The sequence below is a fragment of the Palaemon carinicauda genome, chromosome 41 (genome assembly GCF_036898095.1).
Source record: "Palaemon carinicauda isolate YSFRI2023 chromosome 41, ASM3689809v2, whole genome shotgun sequence".
Lineage (NCBI taxonomy): Eukaryota > Metazoa > Arthropoda > Malacostraca > Decapoda > Palaemonidae > Palaemon > Palaemon carinicauda.
In genome coordinates, this window is record NC_090765.1 from 28,504,915 (window position 1) to 28,528,504 (window position 23,590).

General features: G+C 33.8%; 1 protein-coding gene across 3 annotated transcripts in view; it reads left to right on the forward strand.

The window, feature by feature from the left end:
- LOC137632478 (two pore channel protein 1-like) overlaps positions 1-23,590 on the forward strand; it is a 354,996-nt gene that overhangs the window by 322,315 nt on the left and 9,091 nt on the right. For 2 of the 3 annotated variants that reach the window (XM_068364427.1, XM_068364429.1), the window contains 8 exons: positions 2-182; positions 4,714-4,932; positions 8,029-8,043; positions 12,367-12,486; positions 13,198-13,366; positions 13,525-13,695; positions 17,469-17,617; positions 20,188-20,346. In XM_068364427.1, the coding sequence (XP_068220528.1) occupies positions 2-182; positions 4,714-4,932; positions 8,029-8,043; positions 12,367-12,486; positions 13,198-13,366; positions 13,525-13,695; positions 17,469-17,617; positions 20,188-20,346 (1,183 nt within the window). The remainder of the gene's footprint in view (position 1; positions 183-4,713; positions 4,933-8,028; positions 8,044-12,366; positions 12,487-13,197; positions 13,367-13,524; positions 13,696-17,468; positions 17,618-20,187; positions 20,347-23,590) is intronic. The other variant, XM_068364428.1, reaches the window with a different exon arrangement.

Genomic DNA, 23,590 nt, shown 5'->3' on the forward strand with positions numbered 1-23,590 from the left:
GATGCTCGCCATTGTTTTTGTGGTCTTCAGTGATATTGAGAAAGACAAATTTAGGAAGCTCCTGTTGCACAAACGGAGAGCATGCCAACATTCATTTCGTCTTCTAGTAACTCGATCGCAACCTGAGCACATTCCTTTCCGTCATTTTATTGGTCTTGTAAAATATTTCAAACCTAATCTAAGTAAGTTCCTTTTTATTCTTTTCTATTAAGTGCTTATCTTAGTGTAGAGTCAAATCAGCATCAAGCTTTACTCATGTTGCCTTCAACAATGATTATGTATACACTATGAGGACTTACAATATTTACTACATTAGGTCATCTAGATCAGTGGTTCACAAAATTGTTTCTATGAATCACACTTGATGTTCATATTGCTTCTTTCTTGAAGCTTGCTAAATGTTGTAGTCTTATAAAAACTAAATTTCCTGGTTACGCTCCATTCAATAGCTACGACCCTCTAAGTATACTATTGTGCTTATATGGCAGCATTTGGCAATAGTAGAAGAGTAACCATACCTTTTTCAGTCTACTTGTTGAATCTGAGAAAGGCAGTGGTCTATTTTTACAGAAGTCATTCATTATTTTAGTGTTTATTTCAAGTGTCAATTAACATTAGCTTAATTCAGGATGTCTTCTACTGGTTTTAAAGACATTCGAGTTGATTCTTCTAATTGTCTCATGTGCCATGGGCACCAATGTGGCCTAGATTGTAGAAGTATTGATGTGACAGATTACAGACACTCTTAAGGAATAATGTTCTAGGCTTATGTCAGAGTGATTTCATGAGAGGATTCTAAATGTTGAAAAAAAATTAGATTTCAGATCATGGGAACATTCAGAGAAGACTAGGCTAGTGGATTTAGAGTCTACAGTAATGGAATTTTATTAATCAGCATACTACCAGATTTTCAGAGTCATAGCACTCTTTATTTCATTGCTGAGTTTGGTATGTTCATGCAAACAGAAAGGCTAACACTTTTACAGAAGGTGGCAATGTCCCCAGGCTAACCTTCCCTGATCCAAACCCTAGGTTTATGCCTGAAATTCAATTTGATTTTGTAAGCTTGCATTCAAAGGCACTCGTAAACCTAGGTACCATGCTATATTATGTTTTAAATTTTTTTAATGCTTTTGATAGAGTATCCTATTTTCCCTGTTGGAGCCCTCTGGCTTATACCATCCTGCTTTTCAAACTAGAGTTATTGCTTAGCAAGTAATAATAATAATAATAATAATAATAATAATAATAATAATAATAATGATGATAATAATGATGATAATAATGATGATAATAATGATGATAATAATAATGATAATTATGATGATGATAATTTATTATTATTATTATTTATTATTTATTGGTATATGTATGTATGTCTGTATTATTTATTTATTATTTATTATATTTTATTTATTATTTATCATTATTTATTATTTATTATTATGTATTATTTATTATTATTTATTTATTATTTATTATTATTATTATCTGGTAGGCTAGTAAACTCCCCGAGGTTAGCATTCATGATGCTCGGCTTAAACTTAGGCATTGACCAAGGCTAATTTTGTTGCCATAAAATTTTGATCGACTAGCTTTCTTCCTTAAACACAGAAGAATTAATATTTGAAAATTTAGCATGCAAAGAAGTAGGTTCGTTTTGTATTATTAAAACAAATTGAAATTATTCTTAGCTTTGATGTTTGTTGATTAGCCTACTTAAACTAGCAAAAATTTGCCTTATCCAGTGGGGCTTTCCTGTTATTTACACTTAATGAGAAAAATTAGCAGTATTTTGCTGTTTAGGCTTGTTACAGTATTGCAAAATTAAAATCAATCCAAAGAGGATTCATGGTTCTGTCTGCTCTTCCGTGCCAATCCTATTTCGTTTTCCTCCCCCTGCTTGGGACTCCGTGCTATACTTGTTAAGATCCAGGACATTAGAGTTTCTGTTACAAGCATAATGCATAGCTTTTTAAAGTTGTAACTAGTGTAAATGTTTTGACACTTGACAACCTGATGTGAGGATTTGAAAGATCAAATCAAAACAATGAAATACCCCTACTCTTTCCCCCCAGTTGCCCCAATTCTCACCACAAGGGATGCTCCACCCCTATTAGCTCTAGAAGGAAGGGAATGGTTTTAACACGTGATTCTGGCTGCTGTTTTTAACATAATTCCTCTTGTTCACTTCTTTCAAGAGATCAAGCAATAGTGATGTCAGTATTGTAGACATTACTTGAAATTTTTTGGCCCCTTGCTGCTCTTACTTTTTAAGTAATTTACAGTACCTTCATTCCCACTTCTTTTATTTTGTTTTGCTGTCCAACCTCTTTAAACTTTTACTTCACATTGCAACTGCTGTTTTTTTTTTTTTTTTTTTTTTTTGGGTTATGCCAAGGTGCGGAATGACTTCCCAGGCTCCATCGTTGGCCTATATAGTCCAAATTCATAAATTCATTTTATTTTCTGGGCTCTTAATTTTACTAATTGCTGCCTATAGTCCATTTCTTTTAGCGAGTCATATTTGCACCGACTCGCAACGGTGCCTTTTTAGCTCGGAAAAGTTTCCTGATCGCTGATTGGTTGGACAAGATAATTCTAACCAATCAGCGACCAGGAAACTTTTCCGAGCTAAAAGGGCACCGTTGCGAGTTGGTGCAAATATGACTCGCTAAAAGAAATGGACTATAGTAACTTATATCTTCCTTAAATATAAAGGAAAAACAGGGTTACCCTGATTTTGTTTCTTAGAGTCAAAAGTTTGTGATTAAAAATTTTAGTCAGAACAAAGTATTTATCAAACCTGATATCCTTTGCCAGAGTATAGATTTTTTCCCATGCTTAATATCATAACTATGAAACCAACACTTTCAAGTGTTGAAGAAATATTCTCCCAGTTAAAGGAGTAAGTCTTCTATATAAAAATATTTATAATCTCATGGTAACCTTTTGCAAATTCTGAAGTAATTTTAATTTTTCTTGGTTAGAACAATAAAAAGTTTTTTTTTTTTCTATAATCTAACTCCAAAAAAAAAAAAATACCACTTGTGTCCTTAGTGCTAAAGGAAATTAACTATTTGATTAAATACCCTTTTAAAAACTGTCAAAAACAAATGGGAGCTACAGCCAGGGGACACTCCTATATAAAATAAGACCATATATAAGAATATGCAAAATGATTTGAAAATAGCTAATTAAGAATAGTGTTTTAAGGCATTTACTGAAATTTAAAAAAAAAAAAAGTATTCAATTGTTTTTTCATTTGTCACCTTTGTAGCCACATTGGCGAAATATTTTATGTATATATAGTGAACCCTTACTCAGGTAGTGTGCCAAACAAAAATCATCATACCCTGTAGTGCTTCGACTGGTTTATTTTCTGTCTTATATTTTTTTATGTTTCAGTTTCTTCTATGTAGCTTTCCTAATTGTTCTAACCTTAACTGTACTCCAAGTTTTATCTTGGATTCAAGAATAAAAGGGATTTTGACGAAGGAAAAATCTATTTCTGGGGAGAGACCTGTGACGCCCGTCGAAAAAGTCCTTCTTTGTACTTTTTCTGATATTAATCTTCCAAATATACCAGAGAAAATTAAAAGCATGGAATGCAGAGGTTACAACCCTCGCGCGAGCACCTTGTTGGTGTCGTATATCTAACAAGGGCGTTTGTAAAACACTATTCACAGGCTGTCTTCCATTTAGATAATCCCTTCATCAAAGGGGGAGGGCCGTGACAGGCCCTAGAGAATACAGTTGGGTTACCCTACCGACACCTACCACTCGCGCTCACCAGGTCATCCTTCTGATTTGGAACTTGCATACAAGTTGAGTTTTTTGGGCACAGTGTTTTTTCGAAGAGTTTCTCGTTATTTCAACATGACTGACGTTGCTACTTCACCCTTACCAATGTTAAATACCATAGTTTGTTTCTTATAAAAACAAGATTGTCAAGGAATTACCATTCCCTTTGCTCTAGTTCATAGTGATCATGAAAAAAGGATGATCAGGTGTAAATTGCATTTGTTCCAACACAGGGTACTTACCTAGAACTACCTTCTTAGGAGTTACTGGTAACTCTACCTAACCGACCAGCTTTTTGTGTAGTTTACCCTATTCCCGTTTTCTAAGGGGCTAACCTCAGGCGGAGTGATACGCGCCCTGAGGCGACCAGGGGTTGGAAAGCGTGCAAGCTCAGGTCGGCTCCTCAGTAAGTTTCTGGTTGCGACGTGATTATCTCGCCGCGCACTCTCTTACCCTGTGCGACCCTTTGTGTTACCCGACCCTTTGTGTCTACCACGCGCTACCCACGTGTTCATTTCCTTACCCTTTCCTTTGTATCCCTGTGTCTCTTGGTGACTTAGTGTTGTGTTATGGAACAGCCTCGTCGTTGCCCTTGGCCTGTGGCCGGGAAATCTTGTGGGGCTCAATTTGCCATTTTGAATTTTTGGCATTAACTAATATAATAGGAATGACCTGAATACAGACGAATTGTCTGTTTTCTTGTTATTCTTGAATTTAAAAGTATAATGTACAGTATTTTTGTCATTAGATTTTCATTTTGTTGTGCACATAAAATTGAAGGCATTAAACTTAACGAGACCCAAAAGACTTGATCTTTCATAGCACCTTTGAAAGTGTATCTCTAAATATTTGAGTATCACATGAAATGTTTTTGAGGATTGGTAATAATTTTTTAAATTTTTGTTGCAGGTCGCCGAGATGCATATCTCACATTTAAAGCTTTGAACAAGAGTGAGACAGGTCTTATTAGTCTCTCAGAATTTTACAACATATATGATGTTTGTGAGTACAAATGGAAACCTTACCAGCCACCTGACCCTTGGTTTGTTGATCTCCCTACCCCATTTCGTTGTTGCTGTTTTCTTATCCGAAGGTTTGTCACGTGGAGCTGGTTTCATATTTCTGTATGTAAGTATGATTCATTTGTTTTAGAATATTAACAAAGTTTTAAAGGAAAATTAGGGATCCATAGTGTTAATTTACAATTTTGATATTCTGTGCAGTTAAATAATATTTAAAAGTATGTTGATGGTAAAGTACTTTTAGTTGTAAAAGGACGATTTTTTATTTGACACTTCCATGCTGTTGGAGAGTAGTGTTTTCATTTAACTGCTGTGACTGGTAGTATGCCTTTTATTTTGTTGATCAACTTGCTGGGAAATCATTAAAAAGCTATAGGTATAACAAATAATTTAGGATTACTGACTTTCTGACTCCCATTGGTTATTCCTCATGAAAATAGTTTATGGTGATTCAGACAAAAGTTAGCAAATGGCAGTTAAAATGTGAGGTGAACGGGGGATAATAACAATTAATTTAATTTTTTCATTTTGTTGTGAAAAGTAAACTCAGTTAATGATGAAATTATTTTTTTTATTGGTAAATGCATCTCTTTTTCTCTTGGGGTATTCTTGACATTTCATTTCAAGCTCCGACTTGCTATTTATAGGGTAATCATCTCGTAGTAATACAGAAGTCAATTCAGTTGCCCACAGTTTATTAGTGGGTACTATGTTTGGAGGCCCCCTAGTTGATAATAGAGAATATTTAACTCTATAGACAGTAACCTGGTCATTGCTGGATTAAAATTATAGAATACTCCATAGTACTGAGTTGTATGATGGAGATAGTATGACCTGTTAGAATTAACTGCATACCTAGTCTTTTGTATTGGATGGTACAGTCCGAGAAGAGCTGAGTGAAAAGGATGGTCAGAATTATGAAAACTTTTACGCAGTGAATGACTGTGCCAGAGATGAATATCTAGATCAGGAATAAGAAATTTAATAGGCCACAAATTTTTGACATACTAGGTGTGCCTATTTTAATTCTACTAAACCATTGTAAGCCCACACTGGTGCAGCTATTCATAAACCATCATCTAAATACATGTATTTCAATACAGACAGGATTTATTAAAAAGTCTCACTGCCATCCTCATAGACGAGATGGTTAGAATGTATTCAAACCCATTTTTCATAATAGCTGTGGATACATTCGAACATTCAGTATGAGAATATAGAGGATGTACAGTAGGGTCTCAAATTATGAAAGAATTTGGTTGATCCATGGCTTCGCAGAGCTGGAAAATCGCAGATTCCGTCATGCATAATGGGAATAATTCCATTAGGGCCAAAGCAAATGACAACCTACCCAGTCAAACTTATTTACTAACCCATTTTCAATGCTTTTTATATACTGTATTGTAGTTTTTGTAAAATTTAATTGTTCTTATGAATAGATAAAACATTAAAGAATTTTAGCTCTAATAACTTAGAAAAGTTTTAAATTACACTTGGGATGGGTGTACAGTAAATGTCATATACAGTTCTGTATTTCTGCGCACAATACAACCAAAACTTAGGAGTAATTTTAATTAATTGAAGTTACAGTTGATTAAGTTGACTGATGAATGTTATGAATGTTATTACCAATGTTATTTTTCTTACTTTTTCCTTGAAACTTCAAAATAAATGAAAATGGAGATGATTTTATATAGAGCTTTTCTTAAACACACCGCTTAAAACAGAAAGCATTTGTTTATGTTTCATTGTCAAACATAACGAACAAATGAACGCATTTACATATCCAAGTGGTAACAAAAGATACTAAGAGCTTTAAGTAAATATTATGTTATGACAGATATTTTACTTACTGTCTCCCTAAAAAATCCTGCACACGTCGCACAACGGGAAAACCATTTTGTTTGCGTTTAGTCAGCAATAACGAACTACCACTATTGATAGTATGATAATTCACGATAATTCTAAACTTTTAAGAATGATATTAGTACATTCCATTTTCAGAATATTCCTAACCTATAATGTCAGTTTCATTTTTTATCAACTTGTACCACATCAATTATGAAACCACAAGCACAAACTGAGAAAGTACTAGACTATTTTTGATTTAAAAGCTTCATAAGCAGCCAAGGAATCAAGCAATTTTTCTGGTGCTAGAATGTTTGATGTGACAGAGATGTCAGAAGTATAAGGCTGACCATGTAAAAATGACTCTGCTGGAGATCAGGGTTCTCTCACTTCATAGTCTACATTATACAGAAGTACAGTATTAAGAATACAGCTATCATTAATTTAGGTATGTGAAGAGGTCAGTCAACCTTTGCCAGTTTTTTATTTTAAAATTTTATTCACAAGTGGATTTTGTTCACACATTTGGATCACTTGTACAGCCGGCCAGAGTTTACCAGTAGCGGCATATTTGAATCTCTTGTCACCTCTTCCTATTGATTATCAAGTGTCATTTTACAGCATCTCTTGGGAATGGTTTGTTGATCTCTATGCCTTTTAATGAGAGATAATGTATCACAAGTACAGAATTCTTACTTTACTCTGTGTCCAAGTGTATATAGCCTCCAAATTTTTCACTGACACAATTAAACTTCTGCAAAAGTGGGTAGTCTGAAATGCTTGTTATCACACCTAAAATGTGATTCAGGTTCTATATGAAAGATGAAACTATTTACAAGCTGGAATTTGTTCAAGTGCTGAGAAGATATATTTCATTTTTAAGTACAATGTATATTGGGAAAATAGTATTGTGAATAGTTAGCGTTCACTATGTGGGAATAAGTTAGAAGGGTATTGAGTCCTTTTGACGTTAGGTATACTTTTTTGTTTATTGTTATTAGCTTTCAAATGCTTTCACTTACTGCATCTTGATTTTTTTTAAATCATATAACTTAACTTTTGTATTAGATGTCACAAAATGATGACATTGATCTTTAACATCTTGGAAAATTCTTATACAGTACTTCACTGAAGTAAATACTTGAGTATAATGTGGAAAAAATTTTCAAAATGTTTCGGCAAAATTTTTGCTTGGACCATTTGATTTTTTATAGTTTCATATTTAACTGCTTATGGAAAATAATATTTGTCCTTCAAATTTGTATGTATTTAGTTTTGATTATTGTATGTGTCTTTTTGTACTTGTGTCTTTGTACTCATAATTGTCTCTTCTCCATGTTTTACGGCTCAACAGTTGATCTCATAATGGGTAAGTTATAGGATCTTTTGTATATTCTGTTGCACTCCAGCATGTTTTGTTAGCTATTAGAGCACACTATCAAATCTATAGTTTTGGTGACAAAAAATGCTTTTTGAAGCAGAGACCTCTACATCAGTTTCAGAGAAGATAGTAGGTAGTTTTTTTAAAAGGTTGCAGACTTATTTCCCTACAACTTTTTTCATATAAAACTTTGAAGAATTTCAGACAGCGCATCTTATGCTATAGAAGGGCAGTAGCATAAGGTGTTTGAATTATAAATAGTAGAGATCAGAATGTTTCTTTAAAGATTTGAAAGCATTAAAGACTCAAATTGCACTTTGTGGCAAAAGCACCTCGCATGCAATAAACCAGTTTTGTTCAGAGCACCGCTTATTTCCATTAATTTTTTTGTATATGTTATGGCTAAGAATGCAATATATTTATGATGGCAAAAAAGGGATTTTCTTTTTAGGTTGATAACTCCTCTATAAAAAGGCTTATTTTAACATCAAATTAATTCTTGAGCCTGAACTATACATTTTAATTCGTAAAAGCATGAGTATTTTATATCCATTTCAAGCTCTTAATAGTATGAAAGGATAGTTTCCTAGGAAAGCTCCTCCCCTCCTTGGTATTAACCCCTCATTTTCCTTTCTTCAGCCAACTAACAAAGATTGGGATTCTATTCTTTATTCATGGTTGTGTCAGGGCTATTTTAGGGTGTTTTTATGTTACCATGCAGCGTCACACCACTCTCTTTAGTGGCGAGATTCTCTATGGGAGGCATTACTCCTAACTCCCCTGACACCACCCCAGCCTAGAGATGTAGCAATTCTCATATCCCATCCCACCACCAAATGGCACACTTAAATTTTAGTCTATTCATGATTATATAAGGGCTATTTTAGTGTATTTCTATGTTGAGATACAGTGTTGTTCAAAGTCACAAGAAGCATTTTTTAAAGTGAGACGTTGCTGTCTCTCTCCCGACTGTATTATCCCTCTGATTCCCACCCACAGTGCTACCCAAAACACCAGACGCACAAAGACATAAAAGTTGTTGAAAGCTCTTTGGTAAAATTCCTTCATACTATTATGTCTAAAATCACACCCAAATTATATCCATACTATAAATAATTGGGCACTCCCCAAGAGAGATTAGTGCACCAAAGTTTCAACTGGGTTCCACAAAACACTAGAAAAGTTGGAAGACCCAGGCCTTCATGACTGAGGACTATGGAGAGTGAAGTAGGAGATGATGAATGGAGAAGTATTGATTTAAAGCTCAAGATAGAGACGACTGGTGAAATCTAACCGGGGCCCATTGCGTTAATAGGCCTAGGAGGAGATGACGATGAAGATAAATGTATGTAAATGTCTCAATCCATATGAATCTTCACCTTATTTTATATAAATTTCTGAATTCTTCCATTATTTACTTTCATTTCTCAGATCTTTGGAGATTTCCTCAACACCGTGCAACTGATCACATTTGTAACCCTGATAGCTGTAAACACAATGACACAAGACGGAATTTTTTTTCTCTTATTTTATTCCTTGTTTTCTCAACTATAATTTTCACAAAATTATATCATTTTCATGTCTTAGATATATAATATATTTCTTATAAGTACTATATTGTCCATCGTTTATGTTAGCAAAAGTTAGCCTACTGCGAATTTCATATAAAAAACTGGAATTGTCCAGAACTTATTTGTCTAATGAAAACACACACACTCTCTCTCTCTCTCTCTCTCTCTCTCTCTCTCTCTCTCTCTCTCTCTCTCTCTCTCTCTCTCTCATACATGGCCTAGACTTTCAGCGTTTGTAGTAAACAACAATACGGTGTAAGAACTCTCTAAATGCTTAAACTAGATTGGTCTACCAAAGAGCAAATGGAGTCTCTTCAGATGGACTATGAAGTCTTTGAGAATCTAAAATCCTTGTAACACACTTTCTTGTCAAAATTCTAAAAGCTTAAACTAAATTGCTCTACCAAAGAGCAAATGGAGTCTGCAGGTGGACTAAAAACTTTTTGAGAATCGAAAATCGTTGTAACTCCTTGTAACACTATTTTTCTTGTCAAAGAAAACAATCTGATATTTTATTTTGCTTACATTTCTGCATACCATAAGGTTGGTTATCAATAAGTATTTTTATATCTTTCGACCACTATCTATCATGGCATTATTACATAATATAACATAATCCCTTCACAATTAATATGAAAGGTCTTTTACTCACAGAATCACAGTGCTTTACTATTATTTAAAGTGAAATAATATAACAAAGAAAATTCTGAAAAGTTTTTCTATAATCACTTCATAATGAAAACAAATTTTTTTTTTTTTTTAGAATGATATACAATAGAAATTAAAGCAAACTTATTAAAAAATTATTCTGTAATCAGCAGTAAAATAATAAAAAAAAAAGATGGAAATGTAGGTTATCATAGAGTAAGTGTGAATGTATGTCCAATTGTGACAAATCTCACATAAAGCTACTCAGAGCGGATCCACTGCCTTGTAGTGAAGAGGTTAATATATTCGAAGGTAAGAAAATTGGGCATTTTTCATTTTTAATGGGCTGAGGTTGATATACAGCAATTCCATTTTTTTAATGTTTCTTGATATATAAAAATAATTTGGTTACCTTAATGCTAAATGTATATAGGGTATTTATATGTATATATGTATACAGTATACTGTATACATATAGAAATACAGAAGCTCCTTGTGTTATGATGGGGATCTATCTCTACACTGCGTCGAAGTTGTTTTTCGTCGTAAGTTGGATTTATATAATAACATACAGTACTGTACTGTACGAAGGTACATACATACATATATAATGCATTTATATAATATACTTTAAACAAGAGAAAACTGTCCCTTGCCATTCATAAATTACTGTACCTTATACATTCAAATACCTGTACCCTATAAAGTTGTGTACTTACACTTATACAGTACTGTACTATACTAGTTATACAAAGCTTCCATGAACAAATTTAAAGATGGGAATAAAATGATTTTGCCGCATGCTTCGATTTACATATAAGAATCTAAGTTACAAATTTTTTATCGATAATAAGTAGCTTTAAAAAATAATTCATTAATAAAGTTAAAAAAACGATAAAATTATTGTTAGTGACGTTATAATCGTTGCGTAAAAGTATACAGCCACAAAAGAAGCTGAACGAAAAACAGGAAAAACAGGTTTTATTGTTAACGATAGAATTAGATAACAGCCGTTTTGCTAGTATTTCAATCACCGTACTTTACGAAGTAAATGAAGTAGTTATGTACCCAAGTTAAGTTGAATGAAACTGATATATTTTTACATTATATTGTACTCTTATTTGGTCCGGAAAAAAGATCAAGGATATATGCTGCCAGATATAAACAACAATCTGTAGCCGACTGTAAAAAACAATGTTCAAAGCTGCCAAGCTGTTTGAAATGGGGAATAGCTCTATCTGAAACTGGAGGGGAAAAGTGGCGTTTTGTTATCGCACTATTTTCTATAAGACTAAGAAATTCCTGAGTTTACAGGAAGTGAAAGATGGCGTATTCCATTTATAAGAAGGTAAACCAAATGAATTGGACATAAAATTAGTAATTTCCTAAGCTATATAGTCAAGCAGTGCAAACCATAAAACTACATTATCATACAATGGCAACGTGGATTAAGCTCCGATAAACTTTGGTATGCCATTAAACTTAATAGTAAAAAGATATGAGAAAGGTATTTTGAATAAAACTTTTACACTTCTTCATTGAATGCCAACACACACATACACACACACACACTCTCTCTCTCTCTCTCTCTCTCTCTCTCTCTCTCTCTCTCTCTCTCTCTCTCTCTCTCTCTGTGTGCAGGTAGGGTGATCTTTTTGGTTTTTCATCATCTATTTCTCTAGATTTAGTTTGTGTAATTTGTTATTAAATGTTGGTACTGATGCTGTAAATGATCTGGTGTTGATTGGGCCCTTTATTATTGTGTAATAATCTTGTAGTTTTTGTATTTTGTTTTTCTGACTTTTCTTGATGTCCTTCAAATAGTAAATTCATGCATATTTGTCACCAATAATTCATTTTCTGTATGTAGGAGCTGTTTAGATTAATATAATTATTTTAGCAGCTAAGAACAAAACCCCATTAAGCTCATGTTATATTCTAATTTTTAATATATTGACCACCTTACAATCCTATTTCAGTGTAACTCAATAGTAAAGTGATATTAATTTTCTTCTTGGTAGTTTTTGTAAAAACTCTTTGGTTTATTTAGTTACTTAATCTTAAACGGTTGTTTATTTCCTGTTTTTTACAGATTTCATTATCATTGTGAATGGTATTACACTCTTGGTCACCACCATCATGATCTCTGCCAGTGGGGAGCCCATCTCATATAATGTTGATGTCACATGGGCCCAAGTGGCATTTGTTGTTCGTAAGTAAACTTCAATATCTAAATAAGTTTTGCCAATGTTGTGATAACTTTTCAAGAGTGTAACTGTACAGTTGAGGGAATTAGATAAATTACAATGATGTTATTCTGAGATGATTATTTATTATTTACATATGATTTGGATGCTTTATGGGTTCCTTTTATTTTCCTGGAGAAAAAGGTCTCGTAGTTTATAGTGTATTTTTTTCATGACGGCACTTAAAAATGTGAATTTGCTTTGCTATGTGGATTGGTAGATCTAGGGGTGGCAGAATAGGGAAAATGCAAAGATATTTAACTAACCTCAAAATGGAACTCATGTGAATGTCAGGCGAGTATAAAAAGAATAGATTTTATTGAGATGTCATTTTCATTTAGCGAGTTTGAGTCATTTCAACTATCCTATAATAAGTTATACTGACAAAATGATGTCATTGCAACACAAAAATGGTATTGTGAATCAGTTCTTTTGATGCTAAAATTATGCAAAAGCTTTGAATTTGGTTAATTCTTGAATAAAGGTACATCAATAGTAAATATAGATTTATTTTTCTTTCTGGGAATAACTGAAAGTGTTTGCTATAAGGGTTTGAACCCATATTTGATTGTAGAATTTCAATGAAGATAGTTCTGTACTTGACTTTAAGGGACATATTATTTTCATACTTTGTGATGGTTTACATTTAATTTTTGACATACTTTTTTTTATTGCAGTTTATGTGATAGAAGCTAATCTCAAGATGATTGGACTAGGCCTCGCAGAATATTTTGGATGTGGTTGGAATGTATATGATTTCATTGTAACATTATTGGCAATTGCGGGAATTATTGCAGAGGAATTTTCCAGTTCCTTCTTTTACGTGGTTATCTTGCGACCATTAAGGTTAGTTTTACATTGTATTATAATTTACATTGTAATTTTCTCGCACAATGAAAACAGATGGGGCTTTTTTTCCTAGATAATTTATAATTTTCTCGCACAGTGAAAACAGATGGGGCTTTTTTTCCTAGATCTTTATAAATTGTCATCTATTTATTTAGGTTACTCAGACTGTTTCGTATACGACGACGTTACAGAGATGTCTTCCAGACTCTAGTCATCCTTCTTCCTCGTGTGATGTCGGCCATTGTTGTGATTATTATCACATATTACTTCTTTGCTATAATTGGCATGGAATTGTTCTCACAATTTCCAATGAAAAATTGTTGTGTGTAAGTATTGCATTAATTTTGGAGCTTTCATTATCTCATGATTAAGTTTAAGTACTGTACGCAAGTAATATAATTTAATTTGTAAAATATTCAAGTTTATCTTGAATTCATCATTGAGCATCATAGTAATTTTAATTGGTTTATCTCCTCTTATGAATTATTGTTCCTGAATATATCGGTGTACTAAATCCCCAGATCTCTCATAATAATGCAAGACTATGTAAGCCTAACTCTTCTTCACTAAGATAGTTTAAATAGGAAGTGTTAGCAGGTTTTCATCAAATTTTTATGAATCAATTTTTTTTTTTCAGGAAAGTTAAAAAACTTGATTTGTAAGATTTAATCCTTTTCATTATCAAATATTTCTTTTCATTGTTTTGCACACACTATAAATAGATTTGATTTGTAGTGGTTTCATAAAGAGATGAGAAATTTTCTTAGAAGATTTTTGAGACAGGAAATATTTAAAACTGATTTTGAGTAAAACAGTGTTTAAGATTATCGCAGGCATATTTTATCTGCACACCAAACTTGACTTTTTCCATTTTTCATGCTAAAGGAAAAGTCAAGAACTTAAAAGCTATTTAAAATACAGTGATACCTCTAGATACAAAATTAATTTGTTCCAGACTGACTTTCATATAATATTTATCGTATAATGAGGGCAGTCTTAAATGTACATTGCCTAATTTGTTCCAAGCCCCACAAAAAACCTCATTAAAATTTGTAATAAAGGTATACTGTACTAATCGCAATAAAATACAACCAAATACAGTCATACCACTCTTCACGAAAGACACTGCTTACAAAATTTTCAAGCTGTGAAACGAGATGCGAATATTTTTATGACTCGGTTTACAAAAAAATGTTTAATTTTAAGAAAAGAGATTTGCCAGCCAGGCCAAGAATAAAATAGTCACCCATCACAAAGAGTAGAAGAAAATGGATTCAGACAACAGAAATTGTAGCTGTAGTCTATAATAGGGGTAACTATAATAGTACAGTACATATGGAATTGTGCTGCCTGCTTCTTAAAATGCTCCTGAAATGAGTCAAGCAAATGTCATTACACTGAGAAAGCACACAACTTGTGTAAACCTTTTTGGGGTGTTTCTTTTCTATGAAATCTGCCATTTTATGATAACAAGCTAGAATCTCCTTAGTCGTAGCTGAGTTGTCGTCCTCGTTGTCGCTAGAGAACTTCCTGAATGACATTCACTTGCATGCCCTCCAACTTCAGGTCATCCATTTTAAGCTCCTCTTGGTGCTCCTCGAGAAGCTCATTAATGTCGTCCTCATCGACAACTAGCCCTATGGAATGCCTGACTGTAACGATCTCCTCAATCTTATGTTGTGGAACAGGTTCAAGATCGTCGGCGGTTTTGACACAGGCTGCAGCTAGTCCTACGTCGAATCCCTCGAAGTCTCATGTGTTAACGGCATCAAGCCACAGCTTCTTCCACAAAGAGTTTAAGGTGCGCCTTGAAACCTGCAAAGCTTGATCAATGAGTTTGAGGCACATCAAAATATCACAATGCTTCTTCCAAAATTAACGCAGGGTGAGGTTTGTGTTATTGGTGTTTTCAAAACATCTGAAGAGATGTTTTATGTGATGCTTCTTGAAGTTCAAAATCACTTGTTGGTCCATGGGCTGTAGGAGAGGGGTGATGTTAGGTGGAATGTAGAGAATCTTGATAAATGAATACTCCAGAAGGGTATCTTCCTTGATGCCAGGAGGGTGAGCAGGTTCATTGTCCAACACCAGTAGACATTTCAGAGGGAGGCACTTCTCCTCCAAATATTTTCTTAAGGTCGTACCGAAACAGAGGTTTACCCACTCAACAAAGAACAGTCTTGTTACCCAAGCTTTCGCATTAGCCCTCCACATCACCTGAAGCTTCTCCTTGAGCACTTTGTGGGACTTAGAGGCTCATGGAGTCTCTGAATGATACACCAGTTGGTGTTTGACCTTACAATCCCCACTGGAGTTTGCACAGAGTGCAAGGGTAAGCCTGTCCTTCATAGTCTTATGCCCTAGCAGCTTCTGTTCTGCTGTGATGTATGTCCAACTAGGCATTTTCTTCTAAAAAAAGTCCAGGTTCGTTACAGTTGAAGACTTTTTGGCGACTAGCCTTCCTGGAGAGTCAACTCCTTGAACGTCTTGATAAAGGGTTTGGCCGCTTTCGTGTCCGAGCTGGCTGCCTCCCCATGTCGCACCACCGAAGGAATTCCACCTGCGTGAAGCCTTGAACTATGTGGGTGCCTGCCGTGATGTTCCTTTCTCCTGCGTCGTCTTTCGCCTGAGTATGCAAGAGATCACTGGAAATGGTGCTGGCCTTGTGGCAGATTATCATCTTGGTAATAGTGTCTCCTGCTATTTCCTTGTCCTTAATCCAGAAGAGAATCACTCTCTCCATCTCATCATGGACTAATTCCTCTTGCTTGAAAAGACAGTCATTCCCTTAGATGGTGTTGTTGCCTTGAAGGCTTCCTTCTCTTTAAGGATGAGGCCTATCATCAACGAATTTCAGGCGTATTCCTTAGCAATCACACATACCAGCCTCTTATTTCCTGATTATTTCAAGCTTCGTCTCCATAGAAAGCATCCTCCTCTTCTTTCCTTGAACATCAGCAACATTCTTGGGACCCATGGCTAATACTATACGAATTGAATAACACAACAGGATAACTATAAGCACGAAAGTGAAATCACCATTCAATTCAATGTGAATGTTAGTGTTGCCGAAACAAAATGGTCGAGGAACGCTGTATACATGATGGGAAAGATGCTGACCAATAGGAGAGCAGGATCTTATGTCAGTAACTAGCATCAGAGTAGGCAGATAATCAGTGGGAGAGCAGGATGATGGGAGCAAATTTACTTTTACGGTGCGGAAATTTTAAAATGATTTTCTCGGTAGCTGGTCGAATCTCGTTTTGTATCATGTGGAGTTTATGGTAATATAAGGCAAAAAAAATCTTCGTATCTCTATATCATGAATTTTTCATATCAAGAGGTATTACTGTATATGAATACCCAACCTGTACGAGTCTTAAGGCTGTTGTTCATTCACCAGCAGCTAAAGAAGACAGTATTAGCATAAACTGGCACTGTATATGGAAGGGAAAAATAGAAATGAAAAATATTCTGCAGAAGTATTTGTTTTTTTTATAAACAATGGACTTAATATTTTGGGATATGAGTTACCAAGGACAAAACATCTGATAAAATAGTTTGGTTGTATTATGGCTATCATAGGAATAATGTGTATTTTCTAAAAATTCCAATACTATATTTGTACAATAGGTAATAAAGTTTTCTTAAATTTAAAAGAAAAAAATAAAGTTCCTATACTACCACCAAAGAATATTCTTTAAAGAAATTATATTATGTAAGGATACGCAGCAGAACATAAGGAAAAAACAGAGCTTAAATCTTACTGAATTAACAGCCTATATTTTCATTCTTTATATATAATACCTGGCATTTTTGTTTATTAGATCAAAAGTTTTCATAAAGTGACTTTTAGTGTACGTACAGTACAGTAGTTGCAGATGCAGTAATTATAATTTATGAATATCAGCTTCCCTTTAAGTTTGTTTATTAGTTAAGGAGTGGTATAGTATCTCATTGTAGTCAATTTCTTGTTGGATTTAATTGCATATTGAAGTACAGTACTTGAACTATAAAATTTTAGTTGAAGACTTAATGAATTCTTGCCTTTTATTCTTTTTGGGTTTGTTACTGATAGTTTACCTTTGTCTTTTCTCAGAAACACAACAGTGGAGCAGTTCTACAAAGATGACAATACAACTATTTACATCAACTACTATTTCCTCAACAACTTTGATAACCTTTTTGTAGCAGGAGTGACCCTCTTTGAACTTACCGTCGTCAATAATTGGTTCATTATCATGGAAGGTAGAGATAATTCTTTTAATTTCTTAAGTAAAGAAGTAATTAATTTATTAGATACAATGTAATTGACAGATGAATTTTGTCTAATATAATATTAACAACAGATTCAAACCCAGTGGTTTGAGTAGCTAATTTATTTTTAACTATATCGTACAATGAGTTGATTAATAAAGAAAATGGTATACGAAAATGTGACAGTAAAACAAAGCTTTATTACTATAGTTATGCAGTGAAAAGTATTAAAGAAAAAGTGATCAAAAAGATTTGGTGTCTAGCAGTTAGTAAGCTAAGTAACATTCCAGAGATTATGGTTTGGCCATGGCAGAAAGGACAGGGACTTAAAATTGAGAGAACTCATTTCATGTTTTAATCCTTGAAAGGATAGAGCTCACTTAGGAAAGTTTCAAGATTATTGAATGCTGTGCTATTCTTAACTCGCTCGTTATGTCTGTTTCTTGTAATGAAGCCGAGATGGGAATAGGAAAGTGTAAATGAGAATTAAAGTACAGTACATTTGATTGATAAGAGAAAATAACAACTTTGAAAACCCCACTAGATATTTGATTTAGTGATTAAAACCTGCAAAATAAAAATTTCTTGATACTATAAGAAAATTAGATATCGGATAAATAGTACTTAGTAGCACTTATGTTCCTGCTGCTTCTTAAGCTGAATGGTTTGGGTATTCTTTTTATTTTGGTTAAAGCATAGCAGCTGTTAATGACTTTCACTGAAATCAAAAGGTTGCCTTACAAAATCGATCTTTATAGACTTTGTAACTGGTTTTAAAGTCAGTCACCTTAACCTCTATGCAATTCATCTAACTGTTTGGGGACTGTCCATCACATGCTAAAAGATACTGTTTTTTCTAAGTCCTCTGAATTGTCTACCTAATGTTCCAAAAGGGAATCCACCAATAATTTGTATCTAAGACAATGGAATGTCTATTTTGATTGTGCAAATCGAGGACTGTATCAGTAACAAGAATTACTTTGCTAGTTTAAGTTTAGCTTTTACATTTTATGAAAAGTAATTGTATATTGCAGCTATTAATGATTAAAGGTCCATGCTTCATACCATACTCAACCATGTACAGTAGGCTTATCCACTTTGGGTATTTTTATGGATGGATTCAGGTTTTTTTACTATTGAGAAACCTATGGTTTTCAGAACATTTAATTGGAACCTAGAGGTAATGTTACATCTATAAGAAATTCTCGTATTGAACCTTGAAAGTTCTTGTTTCTTGAGTATCTTCCCGTTAAAATGTTTTCAGTTTAACTGGTATCACTTTTAACGTATTAGTGAACTACCAGCATTTTCTAATAATATAGGTTTTTGAGATTTAAAGAGGATTTTATCTTGTTTACCTACTGTACATTTAGAGCAAAAATGAATATTAAGACTAAAGGTTTGCCTCAATTTTCTCACATTCCTTGGAGGAGAAAGTTTTAGACATGTCAGAGAACAGATTCATTTTTCATGTGAGACCTGTAAAGTTTTACTTAGTCAAGGCTGAAATATTAGGGGAAAAATTCCTAATTGGTTCTGTGTGGTTTGTAATTCGGGATGACCACTTTCCAAATACTGTAGGCTGTCATTTCTGGTTAAGGGTTTAGACATAAAAGCACCTAAGGAATTAGGTTTGAGTCAGGTGAAGGACTTTATGATTCAAATTCACAAAGTAAAAGTGCAGCTACCTCTTGATTTTTTTAAGATTGTTCTTTGGAAAGACTTTTAGCAGCAGCTCTGTATTGTAAGATATTCTCACAAAATATTATTTAAAAGAACCCCCCCTTTTTTTTAAAGAAAATAATAGGTCATTGGGAGTTGTGGTAGCTACAGGGGAGATATTATAAATATCAATATACTATTCATTAGTTTGGTTAAATTTAGTTTGTTAGTGTATCAATTTTTTCATTGAGAAAGTTCAAGGTGTTGTGTAATATAAGTGTATAGTTTTAAGTTTAATAGTGGAGATGGGTTTGGAATCCAGTCTGGAAGCCTGAATTATTACAGAAATTTCTTTGATTTATGATTAATTATCATTGATCTATCTAGACGAAGATGTGAGTCATGTAATTGATAAAGTTTTTTTTTTATCTAGGATGTTAGATTTCCTATCTTTTATTATTTCTTGTAATTGATAGTTTTTTTTTATCCAGGATGTTAGTTTTCCTATCTTTTATTATTTCTTTACTCAATTGACATTCATAAACATGTATCCCTCCTTCTCTTTGACTAGTGATGTCAAGAGGCTAATAATCTAGTTTCAAATTCGAGACTGAAAAGACTGGAAATATGGCATAGATACATGCCATCAACTTCCAGATTAACTTAATAACTACACTGGAGGGGTAGGCAAATTACTGTGCAAGGAGTAGGCATTTGGGTAGACATTGGCATTTAACAAGCTTCCAGAGAGAAGCACTTTGAACATCAGGTGAGTATAGAAATAATAAATTATATTAAGATTCAATTTTACTGGATTTTTTAATTGTTGTCAGTTTTTTTTCTAATCTTTGAGCCTTTAGTATTTCTGCTAGGTTATTAACACCTTTTTTTTTCTCTAGGTTATGCTTCTGTTACGGGAACAGATTGGTCAAGGATGTATTTTATGCTGTTCTACTTGGTGATGATGGTGGTCATGTCAGTAGTGGTAGCATTCATTCTTGAGGCCTTTACTTTTAGGATGGAATACAACCAAACTGTAAAGCAGGACCAAGATAAAGGTATGCATGTTTTAATTGTTTTTGTTATGTCTGTTATCTTCTGCACTATGAGGTTCTTTAGCAGCAATTGGATTAATTTTATATGATGTCCAATTCATTAGTTGTGACAAATTATTGGGACGGGGAGATGAGAACTGATAAGTGATTGTTTTGTATGAAAATAATTACAGTATGTAATTTTAAAAAGTAATGCTTGTTTTTACCACAAACTCATTTTATTACTTGTGGTTTTGGTTAACTTTATGTCATCTTACAGTAGAAGGATTGAGCTGGTAAAACCTTGAAATTACTAATTGAAAACCTTTCCTGCTTCCTTACATCCCTTTAACTATCCAACCTCTTTTAATTTTTACTTTATTGTGCAACTTATGAGTTTCCCCTTAGTTGCATATGGAGGTTGAAGGTCTTCCATGACCCCAGCACCAAGCCCTATGGCACAAATTTATAAATCCAATCCAATCCAAAGGCTCTTGAGGTTGAACTTTAGCATCCTAACGTATATTACGAGGATATACAGTAATTTCTTCTTTTGAGAAACAAATCTTGGAGTTGTATACTAGTCTATATTCTGCACCAGACTTCCAAGGAATACCATGGAATTTGAGACCCAAACTGTCATTAGATACTCTCTCAAACAACGAAGTTGAAAAGGACAGTTTTATCAATTAAGGTGTACACGGAAACATCTCTTTGGATCTGTAAGAACTCCATATTATATAAAGGAAAAACGGTAAAAGAAAATTGGGAATTGCACCAAGAGCAGAGGCCACTTGCATTATTGATCTGACAGGGTTCAGTGATTAGACTTATCCATATCACAGGTCTGAGAAAGAATTTGTTGCTTATATGTAGGGCCCCTTGACAAACATAAGAGCCATGAAAATATCACTCCTATATAGCTATGTCTAAAAGGTAGATAATTGTAAAGATTATAGGTATGGATGTTCATCATAGAAAGACAGGAGAAAATTTGTGATCTGTTATCAACATCCTGTGGAAATGAAAGCTTAGAAAAAATTTATTGAACTCGTTTGTTCTTTGTGTAACCTGAAAATTGTTTTAGCTGGCTAAAGGAGTGGGACCTTCACATCTTTTTCAAGAAATGAGTGACAAGATAAAATGTGCTGTGGATAAAATTACTTAAAGTTAATTGTCAAGATAATTACCGAAGCTTAGTGTCCAGTCAATGGTATGCATTATCATAAATGAGAAATGTATTTCAACTCGACTTGTACTCACATGGATAGAAGTATTATCTTTACCAATAGGACAGACAGGAAAGTTTGATTAAATGGTTGAATGGTTTTGGGGTAACCTCCTAGAACAGTGGAAGGAATATTTTCCATTAAAGTTATCGTAATCCTCTCCAGGTTATCACAGAACTTAAACTTCTTCACAATTCTTTCCTGTACAACCCTAGTTTTCTGTTGAATTTTTATACCTAAATGCATTTAAAGACACCATCTCACCAAGATATTCATTTACATACCTCATTTTTGTTATTCCCTTCACTCTTTTCTGAAAGTTGAAATCTAATAACCCTTTTACCCCCAAAGGACGTACTGGTACGTTTCACAAAAGCCATCCCTTTACCCCCATGGACGTACCGGTACGTTCTTGTAAAAAAATGCTATAAAACTTATTTTTTTTTATATTTTTGATAATTTTTTGAGAAAATTCAGACATTTTCCAAGAGAATGAGACCTACCTGACCTCTCTATGACAAAAATTAAGGCTATTAGAGCAATTTAAAAAAATATACTGCAAAATGTGCTGGGAAAAAAATAACCCCCTGGGGGTTAAGGGTTGGAAATTTCCAAATAGCCTGGGGGTTAAAGGGCTAATCTGGTATAAATCTATTTGCTGAATTAAAATTTTCAAAATGATTGCATTACAGATGAGGCGGTTACATATACTGTAATAAAGAAATTTATACCATAACAGGAGGGTAAAAAGGTTTTTTGTTATTTTGCAAAATATTATAGTGACCAAGGTAGGTATAAGAAATGATGTGAAACATTTAAATATGCTGGAAATATGACTAGAAGATTGATTCAAGTGAGAATTCGTAAATTTTTGTAGAAATCCAAAAAAAACGATATTTCTTTAAACATAACTTTTTGATGGAGAAAGTGGTCTCAAAACTGGCTAGCATTGGTGTTTTAATGACTTTGCACAAGAGTTTAAAAATGAAAAAAATTAAATAAAATATCTACCAATTACATCCAATACACAAAAATATGGTCATTTCATTACCTTAGAAAAAGTAATCAGCCTACTTATTAAGGAAGATATTAATAATGGTCATTGGGTTTCTGTCATACATATGGAAATACTTATCACTATATGTCTTCAAAATTAAAGTCAATAGTATGAATGTCCAGGCAGAAATGTAACATTGGTTTGTATGAATGGAATGATCTTAATCAAAGGATCATTGAATAGTGCAAAGTGTAAGGATTTGGTCAATGCCATTTTGAATTAATTCAGACTAGACATGAACAAGTATATTATTACATATACAACCAGAAGTGCATCTGTTATTGTCAAATTTGTGCGAGGAATATTACCAGATCACCAAATGTAGTTGGTGCTTGGCATGCAGTACATACTGTAGGTTTTTTTTTTTTTTTTTTTTACTATTAAGGGATTTTGACGAAGGAAAAATCTATTTCTGGGCGAGGAACCTGTGTTGCCCCGTGAAATGCTCAAAGCACCATTTCAAAGGTATAACTACTGCTAAATATACCAGAAAAAAAGTTGCATGGAATGCTAGGAATATATCCAGCTCGCTCACCCCTAACGGGTGTTGGTATTAAAACTGGGGCGAGTGATATTACTACCAGAGATCCGTTTCCAATTAGACTTCTCCCTCCTCAAAATCCCCCGTTACTACGAGGTGTCGTTCACTACAGCTACTGCCCCCCCCCCCCCCCACCACCACCACCACAACCACCACCACCACCACCACTACCACTACCTATCCTTCTCCCATCATGTTGAAGAGATGGAATTGGTCAAGAGACTTCCGAGTATGATATACTCTGCTTAACATGAGGACAGTGGAGAAGTCATTATTTATTTGGTAACTTTTGAACATCTTTAATGGAGGGACTAAGGATACAAAACAGCAAGGGTTTAGGTACAGAAGGATCTAAAGTAGTTAAAAGAATTTGTGACTATATGAGAGGAACAAGTCTCTGTAAGGAGCAGTGGACATTCAGAACTGTTACTGAAGGAACCT